The 24,569-nt window shown below is 41.6% G+C and overlaps 2 protein-coding genes across 3 annotated transcripts in view; both read right to left on the bottom strand.

Moving 5' to 3' along the window:
- Nucleotides 1-1,160, bottom strand: part of TENT4B (terminal nucleotidyltransferase 4B) — a 40,572-nt gene extending 39,412 nt beyond the window's left edge. The window contains exon 1 of the mRNA XM_058845555.1: nucleotides 458-1,160. Within this exon, the coding sequence (XP_058701538.1) occupies nucleotides 458-1,008 (551 nt within the window). The 5' untranslated portion in view covers nucleotides 1,009-1,160. The remainder of the gene's footprint in view (nucleotides 1-457) is intronic.
- Nucleotides 1,161-1,565: 405 nt separating this feature from the next.
- Nucleotides 1,566-24,489, bottom strand: HEATR3 (HEAT repeat containing 3). 2 transcript variants are annotated; one of them, XM_058845556.1, is made up of 15 exons: nucleotides 24,358-24,489; nucleotides 23,086-23,258; nucleotides 22,484-22,571; nucleotides 21,414-21,526; nucleotides 19,602-19,711; nucleotides 18,704-18,844; nucleotides 17,031-17,314; nucleotides 16,679-16,769; nucleotides 13,578-13,735; nucleotides 12,475-12,557; nucleotides 12,082-12,218; nucleotides 9,358-9,446; nucleotides 8,423-8,566; nucleotides 8,145-8,321; nucleotides 1,566-7,276 (listed from the first exon to the last, which is right to left on the bottom strand). In XM_058845556.1, the coding sequence occupies exons 1-15, from the start codon at nucleotides 24,475-24,477 to the stop codon at nucleotides 7,157-7,159; spliced, it is 2,028 nt and encodes a 675-aa protein (XP_058701539.1). In that variant the 5' UTR covers nucleotides 24,478-24,489; the 3' UTR covers nucleotides 1,566-7,156. The 2 variants fall into 2 exon arrangements, with proteins under 2 accessions (XP_058701539.1, XP_058701540.1); XM_058845557.1 differs by having other exon boundaries at nucleotides 8,225-8,321.
- Between the last annotated feature and the right edge of the window lie 80 nt (nucleotides 24,490-24,569).

Below are 24,569 nucleotides of genomic sequence, written 5' to 3'. Positions count from 1 at the left end.
AGCACGGACGGTGACAGCGGAGGGCCGGCGGGGCTCCGGTCCCTGCGGATAGGCGTGCCCACCCCATCAGCATGCACACGGGCACCGCCGCCGCACGCCTGTGGCCCCAGCCCCGCGGAGCCGCCGCCCCGGCGGGCGGGACGCTCGGCGCAGGGGCTGCCCCGCACAGGCCGCTCGAGCACCGGCGGGGCGTTAGCTGTCAGCACGGCCGGGCAGCGCCAGCCCGGCACCCGCCGCCCCTGCCCAACCCCGCGGACCCGGCCCGGCTCCCTGCGCCACCCGCCGGGCCCGCGCCGCGCCCCAGGTGCCGCGGCCCAGCGGCCCCTCGGCCCCGGCGTGCGGCCCCGGGGCGGGGAAGGACCTCGGCCCCCGCCTCCTCCTCCTCCTCCTCCTCCTTCTCCGGAGGCCGAGCACGGCCGGGCCCGGCGCCCCCCTCGCCCGCCCTGCGGACGCTCACCCCACGACTCCCTGGCTGTAGTTCCTTTTCTTCCAGGGGGTGCCGGTGTAGAGCGGCTCGGCCAGGCCGGGCTGGGCGCGGGCGGCCGGCTCGTCGGCCGGGGCGGGGGCGCGGCCCAGCAGCAGGCTGTAGTTGAGCCCGAAGGTGCTGGCCTTGTTGTCGCGCTTCCTCTTGTTGCTGGCGGCGGCGGCGGCGGCGGGCGGCGCCCCCCGCGCGGGCCGGGCCCAGGCGGCGGCCCCCGGGGGCGGCGAGGCCTGGCGGTGCCCGCGGCTGTGCGGGTTGTTGGCGCTCTCGAGCGGCAGGAAGTCGGGCGGGGGGTCGGCGCGGGGGGCGCGGTACATGCCGGGCGGGGAGGCCGGGCCGGCCGCGGCGGGGGCGCTCTGCTGCTGCTGCTGCTGCTGCTGTTGCTGTTGCTGCTGCTGCTCCTGCTGCTGCTGCTGCTGCTGGAAGTAGAGGTTGCGGACCCCCTGCGTGGTCTCCCAGATCTGCATCCACAGGCGGTTCGAGGGGCCGAGCTGCTCTGGCTGGAACCAGGCTATCCGGGGATCCATCAAACGGGGACCCACCCCGGCTGATCCGCTCCCCGCGCCGCGCCGGCCGCCGCCGCCGAGACCCTGTCAGCGGGTCCCAGCGCTAATGGCGGCTCCTATGGAAGGGCAGCTCCGCGCCTGCCTGCTCGCTGCTGCCGCCGTCGCTCCACAGCCCCCGCCCCTCCTGGCGAGCGCGGCGAGGCGGGGCCGGGCCGGGAGAGCCGCCGGCACGCGGGCCGCGCGCAGCACGGGGGGCGGCGGCGCCCCGGCCGCTCCCCCGGCACCGCCGCGCTGCCCCCGGGCCGGGCCGGGCCAAGGAGCGGGGCCCGGGGCCGGTGGCTCCTGTCCCGGCACGGCCACCGCCGGGCGCAGCGGCCCCACGGGCAACAGCCGCGCTCCCAGAGCCGAGCGCTCGTTCTGGCCCCGCGGGCGCCCGAGCGAGCGGCCGCGGCTCCGGCCCCGCCGCTGCCAGCGCGCCGGGCGGCGGCTCGGGCACAGGGAGACGTGCGGGCAGAGCCGAGCCAGAGTCCCCCTTCCCTGTCTGCACACCGACAGCTGCCGCTGCCCCCCCTAAAACTCTTGTGAGGACGCGTATGGGTAATTCAGGGTCTTCCTGCGTTTCATTCCGCTCCAAAGGAGGGGCAAAGGCAGCCTAGGTGCAGTCTTTTTCGTAGATGGAAAAATACATCGTATCGACTCCAAACAGCAACGCTGAATAGTACCAGTTCTTGTCAGACTCGGTTTTATTTTTAGTGTTTTCATACTACAGCCTTAAAACAATCTTTAATATCAGCTACAAAGTTTCCAGCATTTTGTAGAAAGGGCCTGGTGCTTCCCCCACTTTCTGAATTGCATGGGAGATGATTTCTCTTTCGGAAGCTGGAGGTGGGGGCTTTAGAATGAAAAAGTCGCATTCCAATTTCAAGCATTCCATGAAGTGAACAGTTTGCAAAGAATACTTAGCACCATTTCCTGGTGACAACCAAAGACTTAAGTTCTGGCTTCTCCCCACCATCCCAGAGCAGAACATACTGTCCTCAGCAGTCCTCTATTGTGTCACAGCGTGTCTGATCTGCATTGCCCAAGAGAAAATTAACCACAGCAAGAGGGTGAAATTTGGAGTTGAGCTGACAAACTTATTTGTTTTGAAAATTAGGACTTGTACCTAAAACTACTACTGAAAGCCAAATGGAAACTGGTGGGACTTGGACTTGACATCTTGGAACTGGGGAATAACCTTTATGAATAACAATATTTTCCTAACCCCACATTTTTCAGTTATTCTGACAATTACAAGTGTAGCAGGAAAATGTAAAAAGATGAGTCTAAATGATGGTCCCTGCACATGAAACATTAAGATTAAAAAGTTTCAATTAATAAACTTTTTTTAAAACAACAAAGAAAAGTGTAAGTCAAATAAAGGATTCCACATTACCCTTAAGAAGGTAACAGCTAACAGGAAAAATAACTGATTTGTTTCCTTTTCCTTTTAATAAAGTTAGTTCCACAAAAATCCATGATTTAGCCTACACTCATAGCACGTAAATGCCAACAAGTTTTGTTTTAGGACTGAGGTTTATTAATTTACAAGATTCCTCAGTAGCAACCCTAGTGCCAAGCAAATACAGCCAAGACAAAATACAGGTGGTGTAGCAACACAAATGCATTAGATTAACAAGTATATCATGGGGGCATAAAAAACAAAACCCACACTTTAATATGGTCAAATTGGGGCTTTTTTTGATCACCGCTTTGAATTTTAATTCTTTTATTTACTAAAAAGGGAAATTCACAGGAAGGGTCATTTGGAAGCATCTTGCATTTACTAGCTGAAACTTACATAAATGACACAGAAACAAAATTAAAGTGAATTGACTTAAATACCTTCATTTTTTTCCCAGAAGGTACAAAAATGAACAGTTTTACATTATCTGAAAATTAGACCAAAAAAACCCCATCACTCAAGTAAAAGCTTCTTCAAACAAAAAGGCTCACCCTGTGTCAGCCCTGGTGGAAAAACTTCAAGTTCCTTAATTTGCTGTAAGAAACCTCAGATTTTGCCAATTATCTTAAAGTTATATATCTTAAGAGCTTGTCCAGAACAAACTATATATAGATTGTTTGCTCAAGTCACTTAAGCCAGAAAGGAATAATTACATTATTTTCAATTACCACTACCATTGCCTGAATTGGAATTTGCAACAGTAAATGTAAGGCTAGACATTTCTGTCCAATCCTCGGGAATGTTTTTATTGAAAATCCCTCACTAAGGAAACAACTTGAGTTTATGGGCATTTTTGTTTGGTTGTTTTATGTTAATATCCCACAAGATATGAATTTCATTTTTAATACTAAACCAATACTTAAAAACTAATTGGAAATTCATTTGTTCTCCAACGCAGTTTTCACTTTGCAATTTTACTGTGCTCTCATTTTTTTTATTTCTCTCAAAATACAAACATCAAACCAACCCAAGTAGTACTGAAGTTATTCTTGAAGTTATTTTTGTTCTTCCTAAGAAGACAATCTTTAAAAAAAAAAAAAATAGCCCATGCTGTGCAAAAAATTACATTCAACACATACCATAGCCCCAAAAAGTTAAACTATTGACTTGACTGGGGTACACAGCAATCTTCTGCTTCTGAATGTCAAGGCTCAATGTATAAACAACAAATGCACATTCAAATCTTGCCCCACTTGTTTCTTTTCATAGAGAGCAAGAATAAAACCACACAAGTGATCATTCCTTATTTCTACATCTGGGAATTCGACATTTTGCAGGCTGCAGAGACCAAGGCAGTAGAAAATGCCAGAGGTCCTGCTGCTTCTGAACAGGGCAGAGGACCCACAGCCTCTTTCACACTCTTTACTTGACAGCACAGACCAAGGTAAATTCAGCACCTGTTTTAGCATTACAGCTCAGCTCAGAGCCAGTCTGTTGTGCTCAGCCTCAGAGACACAAGCAGAGCAGCAATCCATACTTTCCAAGGACTGCGGTTTTTAACTGAAGCAGACAGATGATGCCTTAGGGACCAAAACAAGCAACCCAATTCAGATACCTGTTTTGATTCCAGTCTTTTCTTTGTGATTAGATTAACTGATGAAGATCACTTACATCTATTTAGTATCTATTTACTTATGCTACACACTGTCTACATAAGTCAAATTTCTGCCACCCTCAAAGTATCAAGATCTGTCTTCCCCTTTGTAGGCAGTAAAGGATCTTTTCTTTGTCTGAAGCTTACCTAGACCTATTAAATAAACAAGTGTTCAAAGAGCCCCCCAAACATTTAATTTACACATTATCATCACTTCTCCTGCTGCCTTAATTTTCCTTAGTTGTGTCAGCACAACTTTTGTAGACCCAATCTTGTAGCTTAGCTCTTTTGTGCCAGTGTGTCTCATCTGGTTTTACTCCCTGATTTGTCACTTCTTTAAATCATCTAACTTGCCTTGTCTTCCATAGATTCATCAATCTTCTATAAATTATATGGTTTGTACTATGCACAAATCTCATTATGAAAATATTTTTTCAAAACATTCAGCTGATCAGTATATAGCAAAAAGATAATCTATGCATTCCTATTGCCAGAATAGCTTAGAATCTAAATGTCAGTCTGTTTTTTCACTTGAAGGAAAAAAAACCCCAGGGTCTAACTGATTATAAAGAAAATAATGTTTCTATGTGTATATGCTTCTATCTTCTGTATATTTATCTCCAGCTTTCAGATTTATATTTGTAGATGAAATGTTTCTTGTCATTATAACCTAAAAGAAAAGCCCAGAACAAAAAAATTAACATACTTTGGTTTTCTAATGGTCCCCAGGAAACAGATTCTGGCTGCTACACTTGTAAAATGCCAAGTCCTACGTTTGGGACAGTGCTTTTGACTGGATGATCAAAGGACAGCCTTGGAGAGAAGGACCAAAGGGTCCTGGTGGACAGTAAGTTGAAGGCAGCAGAGCACGCTTGCAGTGACAACAGCTAACAAGAGCATGGGCAGCAGGACAAGAAAGCCCATTACTTCCCTCTGTTCAGCACCTAGATCACATCTGGAGTAGTGCATCCAGTTTTGGGCACTCAGTACAAGACACAGTAGAGCAGGTCAGGCCACTGAGATGGCTGGAGGGTGAGAGGGAATACAAGGAACAGCTGAGGGAGCTGGTTTAATTGGCCTGGAGAAGAGGGAGATACAATTGCTGTTTTCAGCTGCTAAGTGGGGGTTAGACATGGAGCCAGGCTCTTCTTGGTGGTGTGCAGTCAAAGGACAAGAGGCACATTTTGCAGCAGGGGAAAGTCCTACAAGGCACAAGGGGAAAAGGGAAAAAAACTGTTTCCATGAGAGCAGTCAAGCTCTGGAAAAAGCTGTTCAGAGTTGTATAATTTCCATTCTGGGAGATGTTCAAGGCCTAGCTCAACCTGTCTCACAAGTCAGCCCTGCTTTGAGGACTAAATTAAGAGACCTCTAGACATCCCCTCCAATCTAGAACATCCTGCAATTCAATGTAGCACCCAGAAAATGAAAGCAGAACTTTGCACGTGGAAGTCCTTTAAGTGCTCCAAACAAATAGTAATAATACCTTTTATCAGGCTAATAGTATACTATCCTCAGTGTACAGTAAGTATAACTAACACCAGGATTAAAATCCACACACTGTAGGGTATTATGCCATAATCCACCTTTCCTCAGCTGTTACACTACAGACCTCTTCACTGCCTTCCCTGCCAAATCCCTGGATAATTTCTCAACTGCTCCATGCTCTTGACTTCTGGTTTTCTCTAGTCCAGCCTCAATGGCCCTTGAGCCCTCCCAATCCTGCCTTCTCCCTCCTTTGACTAGCAGGCATCACATCACACATTTCTGGCTCCTGTAAAGTAACAGCAGTAACAGCACTTCCAGGCAGTCAGCTGCCTCAACTCATCTTTCGCCTCCTCTTGCATTTGACAAAGTACCTTGTCAGGATTTCAGAAAGTCAGTCATTTGCAAGTTACCAGTCAGTTCTCAAGTCTACTTTCCAATCTTAGAGACTGAAATCTAACAAACCAAGCAAATTCAGTCTTTTTAAGTTCCATGCTTTTAACATGGGAAAAATTTTGCCAAAAACTGTATGCCTGAGCTAAGGCAGCACATTGAGAGAGAGGAGAAAAAACCTCCCATTTAAAAAAAAAAACAGCAAAACAAAATGCTTTTGTGTTTAGTTGCAGGTTTTTTTTTTTGAAAAATATGTATGAGGACCTCAGTCACAGAAACAATACCAAAGCTTTTGATATATGGAAGCTCACATACAATTTTCATGAATCAATGATACTTTTAAAAAATATTTTCTGTATTTTACAGCTTAAAAATCTCCATCACAAATATTTGCAAAAGGTATTCTAAGCAAACATAAATTTACTTCAGGTAATACCTCAGTATAAAAAATACTTTCTGTTAGTTTTACTACTTCCCTGAATTCAAGCTCATCCTGATGTACAATTACAAGGAAGACTGTAAAATAGGAGACTTAATTTTCAGAAATACCAATCAAAATAAAGGGAGCTGTGTCTAAGTGTAGGATGTGCTTACACTGATTTTCACATCAAAAAGCTATCATACTGAATTTATCATAAATTAATCTGAAAATTTTCTCCTCGTGAAATATCAGATCCAAGTGTTGACTGGAATCTACACATTTGTCACATAATTCTTTTGGGAAGTCTGCCATAAGTGCCTGTGCAATTCTAGGAACAGGTAAGAGCAAACAGCAAATATGAACATTCTCCCACTGCTCAATTCCCTGAAATAGATCTTGAGCTTTTCCTTTTTTTCCTTTCCCAATCTGCCACATGAGCAAGAATATTTTCAGAATTACTTTTTCACGCAAGTGTAGTTTTCTGCCAGGGTACATGAAAATATCCAGGTAACGACAGTGGTGCTATGTACAGACCTCAGGACCTAAAGACACCTTCTTATCACTCCAACAATCTCAGGGTATGCTACAGGGTTTTTGATGCTGATATGTCTTTCATATTTGCATCAACCCAAAAGTATAAAAATACTGAATGTCATAAATGTAGCATTAATATCACAGCAAAACTGCTCTGCTCAGTAAACTTTGGAAGCTCAAAATAGTTATATTTTTTTAAAACATTTCTTAATAAAGAAAACCTTAAAAGTTCCTCGATGTTTCAAGTTGGGGTTTTCCCTAGTGTCTCCTGATATGCAATGAATCTTCTCAAATTCATCTTCACATTATCAAGAACACACAGTTGATCTGTACTATATTGTCCTTTTCCTTCTTTTCGCATCTGTAAAACCAAAAGAACACATGGTTTACTAATGCAGAAGTTTTTCCTATTAGATCACCTCAAGTTTTGTAATTCTGTATATAGGTGTTCTATCAAGATACGCTACCCGTGGCTTGTGAGAACTCCAAGGTGTTCCCGTGTGCACATGGGGAGCTTAGCACTTATTTCTGCAAGTCAATTTACTGTAATACATTGCTGCCTGAAACTAGACTAATGACACACTATTTCAGCCAAAAATCTGAGGCACTTCTTCTCTGTGGCTTCTTATATGGAATACCTTGCACGTTTACCCTAACAATTTAAGCACCTGTGTGTACAGTGCTTAGCTTTTAGACTATGAAAGTCACTCCTCAGGCTGCATCTGACCAAAGAAACATGTGGAAGATCATTCCCTGTTTAAGTCTAGGATGTACCTAAAATCACAGCTTAGAATGCCAGTCTTGTTATTCTTGACAATACAGGATACATGAACTGTTTTAATTAACCAAGAATGAAATAAAAACATCCAACTGCAACTAGAAGTTAAAAACCAAGATGTCAACATAACTTCAGAAAGGACTTTTCTCCCACCTCCAGAGACATCTGCAGGATTTTTTGTACAACTGTTTCAGAACAATACAGTGATTTGGACATCGGTAATACTGATGGTGTAATGCAGATGTTGCAATGCAGGTGCTGCACTGTTACCTTGACACTTCCATGAACTTTAAGGTAAGTGTATTTGCTTTCCTCTAAAGTTGAGTATCAGAAAATCAAACACTTTTTTTCTGTCACCTTATAAATTAATTATCTCTTCCAGGAGCCAAAAACTCAACCTTTAACCCACATTGTGTGCTGAGACCTTGAGCTGGCTGCCCTTGATGCCTACCCTCATTCTAAACACTGGCTGAAATTCCTTCAGTGTTGGAAGCAGCTTGATCTGTAACGCTGCATTTTCTGCTTCTTTACCATCTGCAAATACATCAAAAAGTGCATCCAAGGCTTCCCCTGCTACCACAAGAGATGACTCCTTCATGGCAACCTCAAGAAGAAATTTTCCAATCATCTGTAATGAGAAAGAAGAATTAATTTTTTCAGCAACGCTAAAGAAAATTGAAAGAAACATCAAAATTATTTTAAGCTTGCAATGCAAAGTTTGCTTTTCACCTTTAGTGTTTCAGCTGTATCTTGCCCTTTTGCCAGTACACTGCCAGAAATTCCAAGGATGCTCACCACATTCACCCTAACACTGGCATTGCTGCTTTGAATACCAGCCTCACACAAAGCCAAGAGCTGCTCAGGAGTCATACACTGGTCAGCAAGGGGAAAGGAAGGGAAGAAGGAAGACAGACACAGTTAGATTTTAAAAATTTCAGAAATTTTGAAATATGATATTTAGACACTGTACTTTTACAGATCACAGGCAAATTCTTCACAGAAAAACAGAGTCCTAGATTATGGAAACTATATGAATTCTAAAACTGCAATTATCAAAAAATATTAATTCCTTTTCAACTTGTTTCTTCCAGAACATAACCAAGGCTGACACGAAGTTGAAGGAAAAGTTCTGAGATTCTCACAAATTTATCTAGCTCAATAGCTGCTTCCAACTCATTGCAGCTTACAGTATAGAAGCCCCATTTTCAGGTTAAGGCCAGAAAGGACTAGCAGACTATCTAGCATTGTATAACAAACCATTATGCTTCATTCCTGTATTCAACTCACTAATTCATATCCAACCAAAATTCATGGACCACCAGCTCCAGCTAGGTGACATCAGGAAATTAAGAATCCACATTTCTAGATGCTAATTTTCTAAATATTTGTCATTATAACTATCTTCTAAAATACCTGTGGCTTATTGTTACTCTGGTTTTGAAATAGCTTTCATCTGTTTACATGTTGAGGAGGAGATATATTAAAAAAAAAAAAATCCTGTAAGGTCCACGAGAAACACAGTTAATGCTATTAAATCTGTTCTTCCAGTGTTCACAACTGCTGAAATTTTGAATTAAATTTATATTGTTTTGTTTCAAAAATTTTCCAGCCCAATCTCACAGGAATTTGAACCTACCAGAGCATTTGAATTTGAAAGCTTTTACCTGGGAGATGTTCTTTGATGCCATTGTTTGTAGGAGAGCCCTCAAAGCACTGGTTACAGCTTCCAGGAATTCTGTGTCTGTAGGGAGTTCTGTCAAAGAACAGAACCCAGAGCCAGAAGATAAACAGTAATATGAGGGACACAGGAAGCAAAGAAATACAAATTCCTTAATTGTTCCTCCAGGTACTACCACAACAGGAAAAGCTAGATTTTCAGAGACTGGTCTCTGTAGGTTGTAACCATAGTGATTTGTTCAAATTCAGCACTGACTGCATCTAGAGGTTACAACACAGCTGGGCCTCCTTTTCAGGCACATCCCTGGTTGAGAGACTTGTGTGACCTAATGGACAGTGCCAGCCACTGTCACCAGAACAGCAGCTGGAAACTGGTATCACATGGAGGCCATGATACAGGAACTGAGAAAACTACAGAAGCTGACTGCATACTTTACCTCCTTTCTTCTGCCTTCTTAAGCAAGCTTTTCAGACACCCAGAACACTGGACTCTTTCCAATTCATATAAAGAGCATGTTTTCTGGTGGTTTAATAACATTTCAGGAATGTATGACTCAAACACTGCATTCTTCTTGTTTAACTACAAACTCATCAGTAGCAGCCATCACCTTCAATCTATGTTCTGCATTTCTTGAGGCTTTTCATTCTCCTCTAATGTGTTTATTTTCTGGACCACTCCAGAGGCAGAACTTCTTGATTGATGTGCATCTCCTACCTTCTCATGTAAATAATCAGATCTTTATCAGATCTTTTACCCTGTAAACCACAGAATTCCTTCTAACCATATGTTGGTATGTTATCAGCTCTATCTGGCAGTTTTCATTACACAGTATTTAAACATTAAAAAAACAGGCCTGTGCCATTAAATTAATTTTAGCATCCTTATGTGTCTTCAGATAGCAACTTCTCCAGCTTCATCTGAGAACAAAGCATAACATGTAGACCCAAAATCTTGGAAGTCCTCTCTTCAAGAACGAGACATTTTGTGTGAATTTCTTTGCATGTTTTCATAGGTATTTTCATTTCTGTGTTTTAGTTTTCCATGCACTGCACTCTCAGTAATAAGGTTCCCATAGACTGACCACATGTCTTTAAAGACATTGAGGAAAAAGCGTGTTTTGCAGGCAGATGCATTTTCAAGCACTAATGCAGTGTCATTTTATACACCACAGCAGAGCACTACATAAGCTACATCTGTGGCTACAAATGGAGACACTTGAAGGGAAGGAAACTGAGCTTCTTGAGATTCTAAGAGATGAGAAATGACAAAGCCACACATATGCCAGACTTCAACAAAACTGTCTTAGGGAAAACGTTTTCTGACAGTTTGGAGAATTGGCAGCTTTTCCAGGTTCTAAGAATATCTCTTTATTTTTTGAAAACCCATCACCACTCACCTTAAAACAGAGATTATCAGAATAGTCTGAAGGAAACAGCCTGTCAGCGACCCACATCCCCACTTTGGAAACAGGTGGGGTTTTTTTAAACCTTTTTTTTCTTTTTTTTTTTTTTTTTTTTTTTGCAATTTTGGTTCAGCTTCTCTCATGTCAGTAACAGAGAGATCATAGCATAAATGATCCAGCAGGATTTTGGAAATGATGCTGCTCTCATGTATAGGACCACAGCAGCTGGAAATGCTACTTGCTGTACAGATGATCCAACACTGTATTAGCAGATGTATGGGGAAACCTTCACAGTATGTCTATGAAATAATCCATCCCGGAGTAACTACAGTGAAGACATTCTAGTGTTTACCAGGATGTATCACAGAATCTGTGAGGCTGAGAAAGACCTCAGAGATCAGTCCAACCTGTGACCGATCACTGCCATGTCAACCAGACCCTGGCTCTTAGTGCCACATCCTGTCTGTCCTTGAACATCTCCAGGGATGGTGACTCCACAGTCTGCCTGGGCAGCCCATTCCAATGTCTAAATACAGATCTAATATGTATCATAAATATGTATATATATATATATATATTTATATATTTATATATATAATATTCTAAAATAGTATTTTTAGAAGAATTATATTACCTTGAAATTGAACCACAACCAGAACAGGAAGCTGAGCAGCTTTACCATTTAGTTGTAACAACTTTGCACACTTTCTTATTACAAATATAATTCCAATAAAGCTAGGCCATCATAAGCATAAAGCACATCCTGGGGACAAGGAGACTGCTCTCTTATCTACTGTAATAAGCACGGACACTCTTGAGATTCTTGCACCAACTGCTTCTGCCATAATTTGGTAAGATTACTAGAAAAAAATGATGTGAAAGACTGTGCTAGACATGTTTTGTTTTCACATCTCTTTAGGCTAGCTAGGACATTTAAAAAGAAAATGTCCCATCTTCTTCACGTCTGTCTCATTGCTGAAAAACTGTTATTACCACAAATAAGATCTAGCAAACAGTTCTGGTCTCCCAACAAGGCAGTTTTAATCTACTAAGAGACTTCCTGCATAGACCCAAACGTGAAGCAGCTTCTTGCATTACAAGCAGACTTGCTCAAGGTGCAGCTTGGATAAACACATCTTAAAGGATACACTGTTATGTCAGTACATTGGCAACATTCTGTGTCCTCATTTGAACGACCAGTGGGACAAAACTATTAATAAACAGCATTGGAACATAACATCCATGGCTACCTTATACCTAGATGATCAGCAAAGGAGGCCAGCAAGTCCCCTTCACTAAACATCTTACCTTTTTTAGAAAAGATCAGCTGTGAGAGATGCTGTGCAAGGGACTGAAGTGCTGAAGCTCCCCCAAGACAATCCACATCTGACACCAACAAAACGCTCTGAAGACATGTTAAAGCTCTACACTGCACTGCATTCAGTCTGAAACAAACAAAAAACACACTGATCAGGTACTTTTGAAAACACCTGTTGAAATATAAAGAGGAATCTTGAAATTAGTAAGGCTGTGGATCCAGTGTGAATTTCACAAAAACATTTGTATCTCTTTATTCAAAACATATATCAGATCTGCCAGTTTCCACATCTTAAGAGCAACCCAAAGATGGACAATCCTTCTAAGGGTTCTAAACAACAGAATATACATGAAAAATAGTAAGAGAGACAATGAAATGCCTACTTTTTAATTAATGGTTTCCAAGACGGATTGTGCATACAGATGTCTAGAGCAACAGTGTTCGGAAAAGCAGTTTTTTCAAGAATCTGAGGAGGGGAAAAAGAAAGGTTTAGCAATAAAGCTCTTTTTTCCTTTTTTTTTTTTTTTTTTTTTTGTTACGGTGTGTTCAGAGGGAAGACTGAAATTTTAGCTTAATGTCAAACAGATACTTCAAACTATGCATTTCAAAGTTTTCCAGATAGCAAATATCTCGCCTGCTAAAAATGCCAGAACTTTCCTCTATCACTTAAATGATGCAATTATACGCTGGGTTTAGCATAGCACATTTTAAGTGTTCATCTGTACTAATAATAGGTGATTTTCTAGGTTTCTGGTATTCCTTCTTATTTAGCTCTGTCTTCTTATAGATTCTGCTACAGGATTTTCAGACAGCTGCAAGTCTGGAAGGCCTTGCCATGAAACTCTGGCTATTAAGTACAAAAAGCCTTCAAACTTTTCACCTCACACCTCAATGTCTTAGCTCAGAATTCTACAATGCTGCTGAACTAGCACAATAACTGATTCAAACAAAAAACTTCACATTTACAACTCCAAATAAAAATGAGCAAAATAACTCTGAAACAAAAACATCCAACGTCCTGTCAGTGCCAAATACTGTATTTCAGACACTTTTTATAAAACAGGGAGAGGAACTTGCACTTTTTCAGTGCTGACTGCTGCCATTCATTAATGTTAGTTCCACCTCATTTAGCTAATACAGAAATCTGGCTGTCACACTTCAGCCAAGTTTGCTTTCTTTTTGCGGGTAATCTTTTTCATGTCCAAATCAAGGAATAACAACCTTTGTATTTTGGGGAAAAAAAAAATTAAAAAAGCCCTACCAGTTTTCTGAAACACATGACTCTTCTATTCTCATTTACATGAGGAAATTATTTAGGTTGTGCAACGAGGCACCACCACCTCTAGGCCAAAAAAGTGAGGCCAAACTCATTTAAAAAAATACTCCCTTCCTCCAGGTAGATTGGGCTAATTTGTTTGCCTAACCTGGGATACAAAGCAGGAACAAGGGAAAGACCATGTGTTGGGAACAATATGGAAGACAATACCTTCTTTGGTATGAGGTTGTTCAGAAATGCTGAGTTAACCTCATCAGAGAGGCACAAGGGTGACAGCAGCAGCCCACTCCCCTCATTGTAAGAGTTCTCCATGAACAAGTCACTCTCATCACTGCTGGAGAGTTCTTCCCACTCATCATCTGAGGGATCTGAGAACACAAGACAGACTTGTAAATGCAACAGCCCTCATGCAACAGGTATCCTACTTCTCAACTGAAACTTGCTCCTCCAAACTTCTTGGCTCAGGAATCTTTAAGCTCTTGTGATCTTGGGATCTAACAAACTCATAAACCAAGTGCCATTAAGCCACAGTTTTAAATATTTTATTAAAAATATTTTATACTCACTTAGACCCAAATATTCTTACAAGAGAAGTTCTTCATATATGCGCATGTTATTCGCTAATATTAACAATGTGTTGTTTAAAAATGTAAAAAAAAAGTATAAAAGAAATATTTCATAAAGATTTACTAAGATTGTAACTTGGATTGTACCACTTCATTTTCTGAGGTTGATTCAAGCATGCAAATGCACCAGTTTAATTTAACTTGACTACTACCTACAGTCAGTTTAAGGCAATTGTTTCCTCTGGCAATACTGAAGCCACAGACAGATGTCCTCTGCCTGGGCAGTAACTGAGCTGGATGAAGATGTTACTGTCTCCACAGCAAGGTCAGTTAAAGCGAAATGATGACAGCAAAGAAAGCCAAATAATCTCTGATAGTCATTTCAGGCAACACATTTCACATAAATTAAACTATGCCATACTTACATGACTTACTCTACTAGCAGATCTTTAAGGGCAGATATGGTGAGAGGAGTCGAAGTCCTATTGTCCTATTACTGTGTGAATAATCTGTCCACAGCTGAAGGGGGACTTGGGCTGGCAAGCTCAAACTAAACTCATCCTCATTTATATTTAAACTTATGTATCTACATCCACTGAGTTCACTCACATTTAGCTGAAGTTTCTTTAAATCTGGTTACATTTTAACTAGTGTTTACCCAAGTCCTAAGTCTACAGGTTAGACTGATACTTCTTTCCAACACATGAAAGCTCTGTGTACATAGGTCAGGATATTTAACTATTGTGACAAAAAAATATCATATTCACCCCCAAGTAATTTTGTTTGACAACACAGATTCTCGTGAGATATAGGTCCTGTAGTGACTACAGGAACAGCCATACACTTGTGTATGGCTTGTACACTTCAATTCACTGAAAATACAGCAAGAAAGATCCAAATGAACGCATTTCACTTGTGCTGTACAAATTCAAGAATTTATTTGAAGGTGATGGTTAAGGTTTTTCTGATGTAAAGTAACTCATCAAGGTGTGGAAACCTGACCATATGATCTTATGGCAATATCCAATTAATTCTACAGCCATAATGTGCTGGTGTTATTACCTTTGCATGAGCAAATGGCTGTCTTTCATGCTTTACCAAAACATGGCATCAAGAAACATGTAAACAAAAAAAAAATATCCTCCTTTCAGGCTCTTGCCTCTTCTAAAAAATTCCTTTTGCATCTTTATAAAACAAAGAAAGCAAAAAAATCTCTTGAAAACTAATTGATAACGATAGAAGTTGACAATGCATTTCAGCAATAACAAAGGAATTATAAGTTACAGTGACTGACCAGGCCAGAACAGAAACTGGGATCTAGAACACTGGCTCATAGCTATGATCAGGTTTCTTGAAATGTTCTGGGAAACACAGAGGCATTTCTAGCAGCAATCCCATTTTACCTAGCACTGGTAACCCAAGAACTACAGACTGGACAGCAATGCTGGAGTCTCTTGGCTTCCTGCCCAGGTGCCCATCAAAGAGGAGCACTCTGCTTCTTCCAAACACTGACCAGTGCTCAGTAAAACACATCCCTCACCAGCCTGGTTATTCCTCTCAGTTCTGCTGCAAGCTGAGTGGTTTTATGAACTCAGCATAATGGCTAAAGCTATTTTAGCCCTCAAATAATTTGAAAATTAAATGAACAGCTGCCTCTGGATTCCTTTTAATTTCTAGAGACTGTCTGCCCATGAATGGGTAAAGTACTGTAGCGAAATACAACACAATCAATCTTACATTACACTGAGTGAATGGCAGAATATGCAGCTTATCCACAAGAGATTTTCCAATTAAAGGGGAAAGCTTATGAATTACAGCTCATTAGATGAGAAAGGCAGTTATGAAAGGAGCTTCATACACTAGGTGCAGAATTTCCTTGTGCTCTAAGAGAAAAAAAAGTCACCATTGGGAATAACTTGGTATTACTGTGGATTTTATTAGAACCTGAAAGTTTTACTCAGTTACTTTCTACACAATTACTCCTGCATCAGGCTAAAACTACAATAGCAGTCAAGGTTTTCAGGTTTTGGAGGGTTTAGGGAATTAGTTTTGTTTGTTTGTTGGCTTTTTAAAATAGAACTTGATAATCTATTGTTTGGTTTCCTGAAGATTAGGAGAAAAGCTATCAAAACAGAGCTTCAAAGTTCATAAAATATACAGAATACCTATATCCTACTCCCCACCTAATAACTGCCCCTCTTCCTCCTCAAGGCTCATAAAGGCAGAACTCTAGAAGCTGAGATCTACACTGTTGCCAGAGTTGCATGCAAAAGCTGTCCCTACTCCTAATTTTGCAATACTTGTAGTATCAAAACTAAATCAAAGCAACAAGATTTATCTGCTTTAAAAAAATTGATGTCTCCATCCTGCAATCAGATCCACACACACCTTGCATCAAAATAATTCTAACCACATTCTAACTGAACAAACGTTTTGCTGTAACACTTTAGGAGATACCTCTTTGCTGTGAGTGCTTTTTTGTTTGTTCTTAAATGCTAGCACATTGCAGTATCATGCAAAAAAAACCCCACACATTAAGTAACGTAAGTCACTTAAATGAAGAAAAAACATTTAAACTAGCAATGGAAATGACAACCTACTTTACCCCGAGATGACAATATCAGGGACAATATGACCATGGGTGTTTGCCCTTAAGAACCCAGATGACCAAACATCAAACTAAACATGACCTATTCAGAAACAAAATACACCACAACACTTGCAAGGAACAAGACTCCTACAAACCTTCACTGCAGCACATATTAACAATGATTTCCAGAGCAGTCTGCTGAGCCGTCAGTAAAGCTGTCACTTCTTTGAGTTCCCACTTATCAGACTAAAAAATTAAAAACATGAACCAAATTTGATTTTGGAAGACAACATTTAAGTGCCATTTAAAGTATCCAAGCTGTCAGTTAAAAATACAGTCCAGCCATTTCCTCTTCTCAGTCTACACGCAAACTTGAAAAAAAACCCCAAAACACAAACCCATGCAGTGTTATCTACCATCTTTTTGTTGGACATTCCAGAGAAAATTTTATTCTCAAAGAATGCCACTTGCACTAAAGTTGTCCAAAAGCCAGTGAGCCACACTTACTGGAAGTAAATCTGAAACGTCATTTTCTCTTCTGGGTTGTCCTTTTGGTATTTCTTCCATGTTATCATCTTCACTCAAAACACAGTTTTCTGTAGTATCACTCATGTTTTCCTCAGTTTCTGCTTCCACATCAAGTTTTAACCTGTTTTTTTCAGCTTCATTCATACGAATAATTGTTTCACCAGCATCTATTGCCAGTGATTCTGAAAATATCTTCAGGATTGCATTAACTGTGCTTCCCAAGCTGCCTGGTGGAATGGTATCCTTTATATTCCAGATAGTGCCTACATATGAGGTAACACAATTATATAAATTATTAATGTGCTCAATTTCCAGCTCTGTAATAGCCACTTTGTAAGGATACAGCCTCTGCTACTAAAAATGCTCCATGCTTATATTTGCTATAAATGTTCAAGTCTTATCTCTAGAGATCTAATTTTTTTTTTTTTGTGTAACATTTCATATACTCATCTGTAATAATTGTTATGCCCACATCTTAAGCTCAAGTAAATTTCAGCATGTAAGTATTTACAGAATATTTATGTGGAGTAACCTTGTTGTCACTCTGTACCTGAGATAACAAATCCACATGTGAGAATAATTTTCTAAGGAGTCTCAAAGTTAATTTCTTACAGTCCAGTATCAAAACCCATCATGGTTAAGCATTTGAGGTAACAAGAATTCAAGGTAGAGAATATGAGGTAGAAAAATCTACAGCTAGTAAAATCAAAACAACTCCTATTCCACTTATGATTGACTCATTTAACTGTAAAAAACTAAATGAGCAGTTAAAGTGGGCTATCACACTGAGCAGAGGCTAAATTCAGAATCAAGTATTTAAGTCAGTTTTTTAAAACTAGTTGCAAATATCTACTTGTATTTCCAAAAGATATAACTTCACAAACCATCTGTACAGGCCTTGACAATCAGATGCTCAGACCACAGCAGAGAAGACTAAGCCTTCTGTCCTTCCCAGCCTCCTTTACCTGCTGTCTTGGGTTGCAATGCAAGATGTAACCAAAAGTATTCTGTAAAGCTGTTAAAACCAGGTGGGGAAGTGTTCTGTATCTCTTCCACCACCCATCCTCCCTCCAGAGGGAAATCTTCTGTTAATGGGCCACTGAGTCTCACTGCAGGACTGATAAAATTACATCATCCCATTGGGAGATGCTCCATCCATGGGGAGGAGACAAGCATTCCTACCTGGATATAATCTGAAACTTGGAACACCACAGGCAGCCTTTATCCTCTGGATTCCCACAGGAGGACCAGACTGTTCTATACCACCACTGGACCTCCAGAGGAAAACTACACCCTTCTACAGGATCACTGCCTCAACAGAACCATGTCTGTCACTCCAGGAGAACTGCAGTCACCATTTAATGTGACTGCTACCAACACCCTGACCAACAGAGTCTGGCTCTGTTAGTGTGATTTTTTGTACCACTGTATTTTTATTCTGATTTTCCTAGTAAAGAACTGCTATTCCTATTCCCATATCTTTGCCTGAGAGCCCCTTGATTTCAAGATTATAATAATTGGGGGGGGGGGGGGGTTACAGTTTTCCATTTCAAGGGAGGTTCCTGCCTTCCCTAGAAGACACCTGTCTTTCAAAGCCAAGACCCCTACCATTCTCCCCATCTCAAAGCAATGAACCCCCTGGAGCACTGTACCTGCTATCAGTGTTCTCAGAAGGATGTGCTTCATGGTGCTCTCTGGACACAACATCACTGTTTCCAGTATTTGTTGTGCAGAAGCATTAAATGAAGAAAGAAGATCTGGATTATCTTCTGTCACTGCCTGCAAGCAGTTTGCTGCAGCAAACAACAAGAGCAAACATAATTAACAAACCCAGTAGTAGCTTTTGCTCTGCTAATGAGAAAGCATTATCTTCCTGAAAGCTGGAGTAATGAAATGCTGACACAGGAAAAATTTCATGTAGCCTCATGCTATAATGGTCTGACACTGTCCTTCACAAGCTGTGTTTTAGATTAAAAGACATTCTGTGACAAGCCCATACATAAAACAGGTGAGGGCAATATCACATCAGCCATGGAATTGGTTGTATTAATTTCAGCTACTCAAAATTAAATTTATCCATTGTATACTGACAATGGACAACATAAAAAAAAGCTGGAAACACACACCTGTACAACCGTTATGAAACTATAATAACACTGGTAAAACCAGATTGAAAGTGATTGGAATTGTTTGGGGTTTTCTTAGAAAGACTATCTTCTCTGCTCAACAAATTAAACCCTCCATTACCAAAATATGAAAAAAAATGAAAAAACAGCCCCCCTCTAAAACCCTCTTCCCATAAAGTTTTTCTTCCCATGTAACCACCAATAAGCCATTCTCTTTTGGACTAAAAACAAGCACAACATATGTCAACTTATTTATTATGTGCTATTCAGAAATTAATTTAAAGTCTTATACTTAGTGCAAAGTTAAGCAATGCTAAAGTGGGTCCATTATACAATGAATGTAATATCAGAGTTACTACATTCATATAGTAAATTAGAAAAAAAAAGTGTCTTTAAACCGTTATCTTTGCTTTTTATCACTTACCTACTGAAATAGCCAGATCCACATTTGTGGCAAATTTCTTCATGTAATGTAACACGGCCTCCAGACATCCTTCTTTGTTGAATATGTATAGGGCAGTATTGTTGCATTCACTAATGAATGGAAAAGATCAGTCAAACATTTTTCCAGAAAAAAAAAGTACTCTAGCAACAACTTAAGCACCCTATACTTGTTATTACTCACATTTTGAAAAGATACCTAAGAATTATGCAATATTCAAAGAGCTATCCTTCATTATTGAGGCTATGATCAACTCTGTACAAGATACTGAAAGAGAAGCTGCAAAATCCTGGACACTTCTGCTTCTTCACACAGTATTTGGAGTTTATTTGGGAGCCTACCTACAAGCTCCTGCTGGAATGTGGAAGGCAGCTCAGAGCTGTGGGCTGCAAGCCAGCCCAGGGCTTCCCGCAGCCACAGGAGACTTCACCTACAAACCCACTGCCAGCAGAGCGGGCTGCTGCCTCTCTCAGTACTCACTCACTCCACACAATGACTGCTCTTACCATTCAGAAATGCATATTTAATTTCATTATCTGATAGTGGGATTTGTATTTCTTCAAGTTCTCACAGCTGCTCTCTCTTTTAAATTGATATATTGATACGAGACTAATTTAAACTAAAAAAAAAAAACACAGGAGCTAACTAGCTACAAGGGTCTTCAACAATTTAATTTTGAAAATATTATGTCTCAGCATCAATGCCAGCCCTAAATTTATCAGTATCAAACTTAGCAACAAAATGAGCAGGTCACATTCATTGCCACAAAGTTCAAAATACAGAAATGATTTACATCACACTTAATGATTATGCTTCCTGTTCTCAAGCACTGAGTGAAAAGCAAAAAAACATAATGAACACACAACATTGCTGAGTCAGAGTTACAAAGGGTCATGTATTCTGTGCAAGATGCTGAACAAGGAGTTTATCTACTGTCCCAATCCCTAAAAAATAAATATCCCAGTTCAGAAATAAGGCCTCAAGCCAGCAGCCATATCACACAGACAGGCATAGAGGCAGTTCCACTGAGGCACTGTACAGTGCTAAACAAAATCCTGTATGCAAAGTGCATAATGTGAGAAAAAATTAAGAGAAACAACACAAAATTCAAGGAGACCTTTTGGCACAGATTTGTATCACTTCAATGTTTACAGTCATTTCTGTATTAATAGTGTTGCCACTTCTCTTCCTCCACCTGGTCTTTCCAATTTAAATTACTAAGAGAACAATTTACATTATTTTCTCTCATAAGTGAATTTTTATCAGTGTCTCAGTAACTAAGGAATAGTTGCCCCAAATAGTTAATATTAATTTTTGGGATGATCTGCAGAGGGAGGAAATATTATAAAACCTCCTCATATTCCTATAGCACTGATTAGAATTTCATTTTCTCCATTTCTTGTATCATGATATGGATCTACAGGAAATATATGCAAGACGTCACAACCCAAACTGTACAACAGACTGACAAAACATGTTCAGAAAACAGCATCAGAACTCAGGATAAAGAACCAGTAGAAAAAGAATTTGTTACTCTTCTAAAACTAATGACCAACTTTGTGCACTTTTAGACTCCTTCACTTAAAAAAAATAATCTATACTAGAAGATAAACTTTTATTTCAGATGAGATGAGAGCTCATCATTATTATAGCAAGGTACATGTAGGAGCAACACAATCAGAACGAATCCATCCTTCCATGCCAGGACAGTAATTTCTTTTTTCCTCAATTACCATGCTCCTTTTCAGGAACAATTTAATTTAGTTAAAATGCCAGTGTTTACACAGTACTTACCATATATTCCACAGCAAATTAATAGCCTCATTGGCTATGTCTTCAATATAATTTTTGTTCATCCCTCTGCATTTCTGTGGAGACAGCTGGTTAGCATCCAGTCCAGTGCTGCACTACAAGCAAACAAAAGAACTGGGGTTGGGAAACAATCAAGCCACAACGAGAAGCAAAACTTTAAAGTATTATCAGCACTGAGTGGAGAGATCCTCTCATGAAGTGTTTATTACCAGAACATCTGACTGTTTTCCTTTCTTTATGAAAATTTGAATAAGTGATAAATTTTCTCTTGTAGAAAGACTCTTACAGCACTTGCTTTGCAGTGAGACTTTAGAAGCACTTTCTAATTAAAAAAAAATACTTGGGAATTTTGGAATCTGATGTGCTGTTTCTTGCTAATAGTCTGTATGCAGCTGTCAACAGCTGCTTCTAACCACAAAGATTAACTCAGCTAATACTTTACTGTGCTTTATAGTAATGCTATTACTCATATTTTAAAATGGGGAAGAAACATACAGAAAATTATAGTATTGCTCAAGGCTGCTCAAACAAGGATAGCAGGTAAGAGAAATCAGTGCAATTTCCAAATGGCAGATCAACACCTGGACCAAACAAAGAATACAAATTCAGGTTATTCTACAGTAACTACCCAGCTGTACATCCAAACATCCATTTAGAATGGATGAATTAGATAGATAGACAGAATTTAAAATTGCTCACCAAAAAAAACTCACTAGAATAATGCTGCAGCATAAATGAAAGACCTAGATTCTCACTGATGGAATAAACTTGTCTTAACTGACATTACAGACCCAAAATTTCCAGACCTTTCACTCAAAAATCATCCTTGGCAGCAAAACTTACCATGGACACAAGTTAGCTGGCCAGGAGCCAGAAGGCAGTGACTAGAAATCTCTGGGATAACTTTTGTATCACTAAACCTATCAAAACATTATTTTAAAAGAGCTTTCAAGTATCTTATTGTAATAATAGGTAAAAAATAGAACTGTTTTTGTATATGGGACAATTCAATGCCTAGATCAGGTTTAAAATCAAAATAAAAATAAACACACCTCTTTCAGAAGCGCAACCAGGGGTGTCATGATGTCAGATGTCACCATGTCATCACAGACATCAAATCCTCCACAAGCACTCAGATTTCTGGGGAAAACAAAAAAAAATTAATGCTTTGGATGAGATACAATACTTTCCAAGAATGTTTAAAAAACCCCATGCCTTTGATATTCTTCTCTGAAGGTTATGGTACTTTTTGTTTTCAAGTCAATTTGTCTAAAGAGTAGCTTTAGTCTTCTATCTCACGCAAAAGAATAACTTTGGTATTAGAAAAAAAAAGTGATTTTCATTTATTCATCAAGCATAATTAGAAAGTTTATCTGTACTAAAACATCATGGCACAAAATGCCATACAAACTGCACTCAAGTTCTTTTTCCTCATAAAGCCATACATTTCTAGCATAAAACCTGCTTCTGACATTGAAGTCTCACAGAACAAGAAGAGCCACTCTCTCACAGACTTTAGCTGATGTGGGCATAGTTCCTCAGACCAGAATTAAAGCAAGAGAGGCTGACACTCAAGTTCACAGCTGTCACCAGCAGAACCTCAGTTTCCCCCCAAGGATCCCCTCCTTCTACCTGTGCAGTACCAAGAGCTTACCTGAGAGCACCTGCAGCTGTTTCCCGAACACCCAAACTGTGATCCATCAGCAAGGGCCCCAGACAGCGCACCACATCCCTCTGCACAAAGGCTGGGATAACATGCTTCTGCTGCAACAGCTTGGAAATACTGGCGCAGGCATACTCCCTCACTTCAGCACTTGGATGCTGCAGCTGCAGGGACACAGACAGGGCACATCACAGTGAGGGAAAACAGAGCTGGAAGGTTTTAGGGACTGAAAAGATTGATCAGGGACAGCACTGTGGCTCCCATTTTACTGCTCCTGAATGGAAGCAGGAGCTTTTAACTTTCATGGAAGTATATAAATCCTTGCCTGGGTAATGTGTGTTAACTTTATGATTAGATAAGTGCTATTGTGGATATTTGACAAGACAGCCACATTCCAGACACAGATTTGACACTAGCTGGCACTGGTGAGACCTCAATTATCATGTATTAAAAAAAGGACTGAAGTAGGAGGGAAAAATATCATCAATGAAGTACAACAGACATAACACATGCCACCATAAAGAAAAGCTGAAGAAACATTAAAAAAAAAATAAAACTTATAGCCTTTAAATTAAAAGCATCTGCATAACAGCAGGAAACAACTATTCCCTACATTCCCCAAGACAACGTTGACTTGTGCTGTAGGAGTTTTAGGTGAGATACAAGAATTACACATTGCAAAAATAATAACACAGTAGAAGTGCATGTCCTGTAAGGCCACAGAGTTTGTTGAAAACCTAGCAGATAAACATCTGCTGAGGAGTGGAACAGAAGAATGGTAACATCAGATTCTGCCTCCATTGAAAAAGATGTCTCAGCTCGTCCTCACCTGTGCCTTTACTTTATCTCTCTTCCCCTCTCTATCCCTTTTCAGCATTTTCTATCCGTTATTCCTTATACGTGGCTCTGGCCACCTGTATTAGTCTCCGGTCGGGCAGACCGAACGGAAGCCCCGGCAGGGACGCGGGGCACGGAGCTCCCCCGCCCCACCGCAGCGGCGCGCTCGGGAGCGCGGGCGGTGCCGGTGCCGCCCCGCCCGCCCGTGACGCCGGGGGAGCAACGCGGCGGCGGGAGGGGAGGGGAGGGGAGCGGAAGGGAGCCCCGCGCCGCCGCTCGGCTCCTTCCCGCCGGGGGCGGGCCCGCACCCGGCCCTCGCCCGGCACCGCCGCGGGGGAAGCCGAGGCCTCGCCCCCCACGCCCGGTCCCGCAGCCCCCGCCGCTCCCGCGGTCCGGAGCGGGGCTCCCGCCCGCCCGCCCCCGCACCTTCTCCAGCAGCTCCGCCGCCGCCTCCTCCTCGGGGCCGCGCTCGCCGCCGCGCTGCTGCGCGGGCCCGGCGGGGGCTGGCGGCGCCCTGCGGAACCGCCGCGCCCGGCTCTTGCCCATGGCTGCGCTCGGCGCCGGCGCGCCCACGTGTGCGGCCCCGCGCAGGCGCCGCGCCCGCCCCGCTGCCAACACCCCGCCCTGCCGCGCACCCA

This window comes from Poecile atricapillus, chromosome 10 (genome assembly GCF_030490865.1).
Source record: "Poecile atricapillus isolate bPoeAtr1 chromosome 10, bPoeAtr1.hap1, whole genome shotgun sequence".
NCBI lineage: Eukaryota > Metazoa > Chordata > Aves > Passeriformes > Paridae > Poecile > Poecile atricapillus.
The sequence above is the reverse complement of the archived record's forward strand: the minus strand, read 5'-3'. Positions and strand labels throughout refer to the sequence as shown.

What these genes read in the sequence shown, in the direction of transcription:
- HEATR3 (XM_058845556.1), bottom strand. Translation starts at nt 24,477, where the DNA reads ATGGGCAAGAGCCGGGCGCGGCGGTTCCGCAGGGCGCCGCCAGCCCCC. An exon ending in TGGAAACCATTAATTAAAAA is followed by an intron (nt 12,219 to 12,474) that starts GTAGGCATTTCA and finishes TGTTTGTTTCAG; the next exon opens with ACTGAATGCAGTGCAGTGTA. An exon ending in CATCAAAGAACATCTCCCAG is followed by an intron (nt 8,567 to 9,357) that starts GTAAAAGCTTTC and finishes CTTGCTGACCAG; the next exon opens with TGTATGACTCCTGAGCAGCT.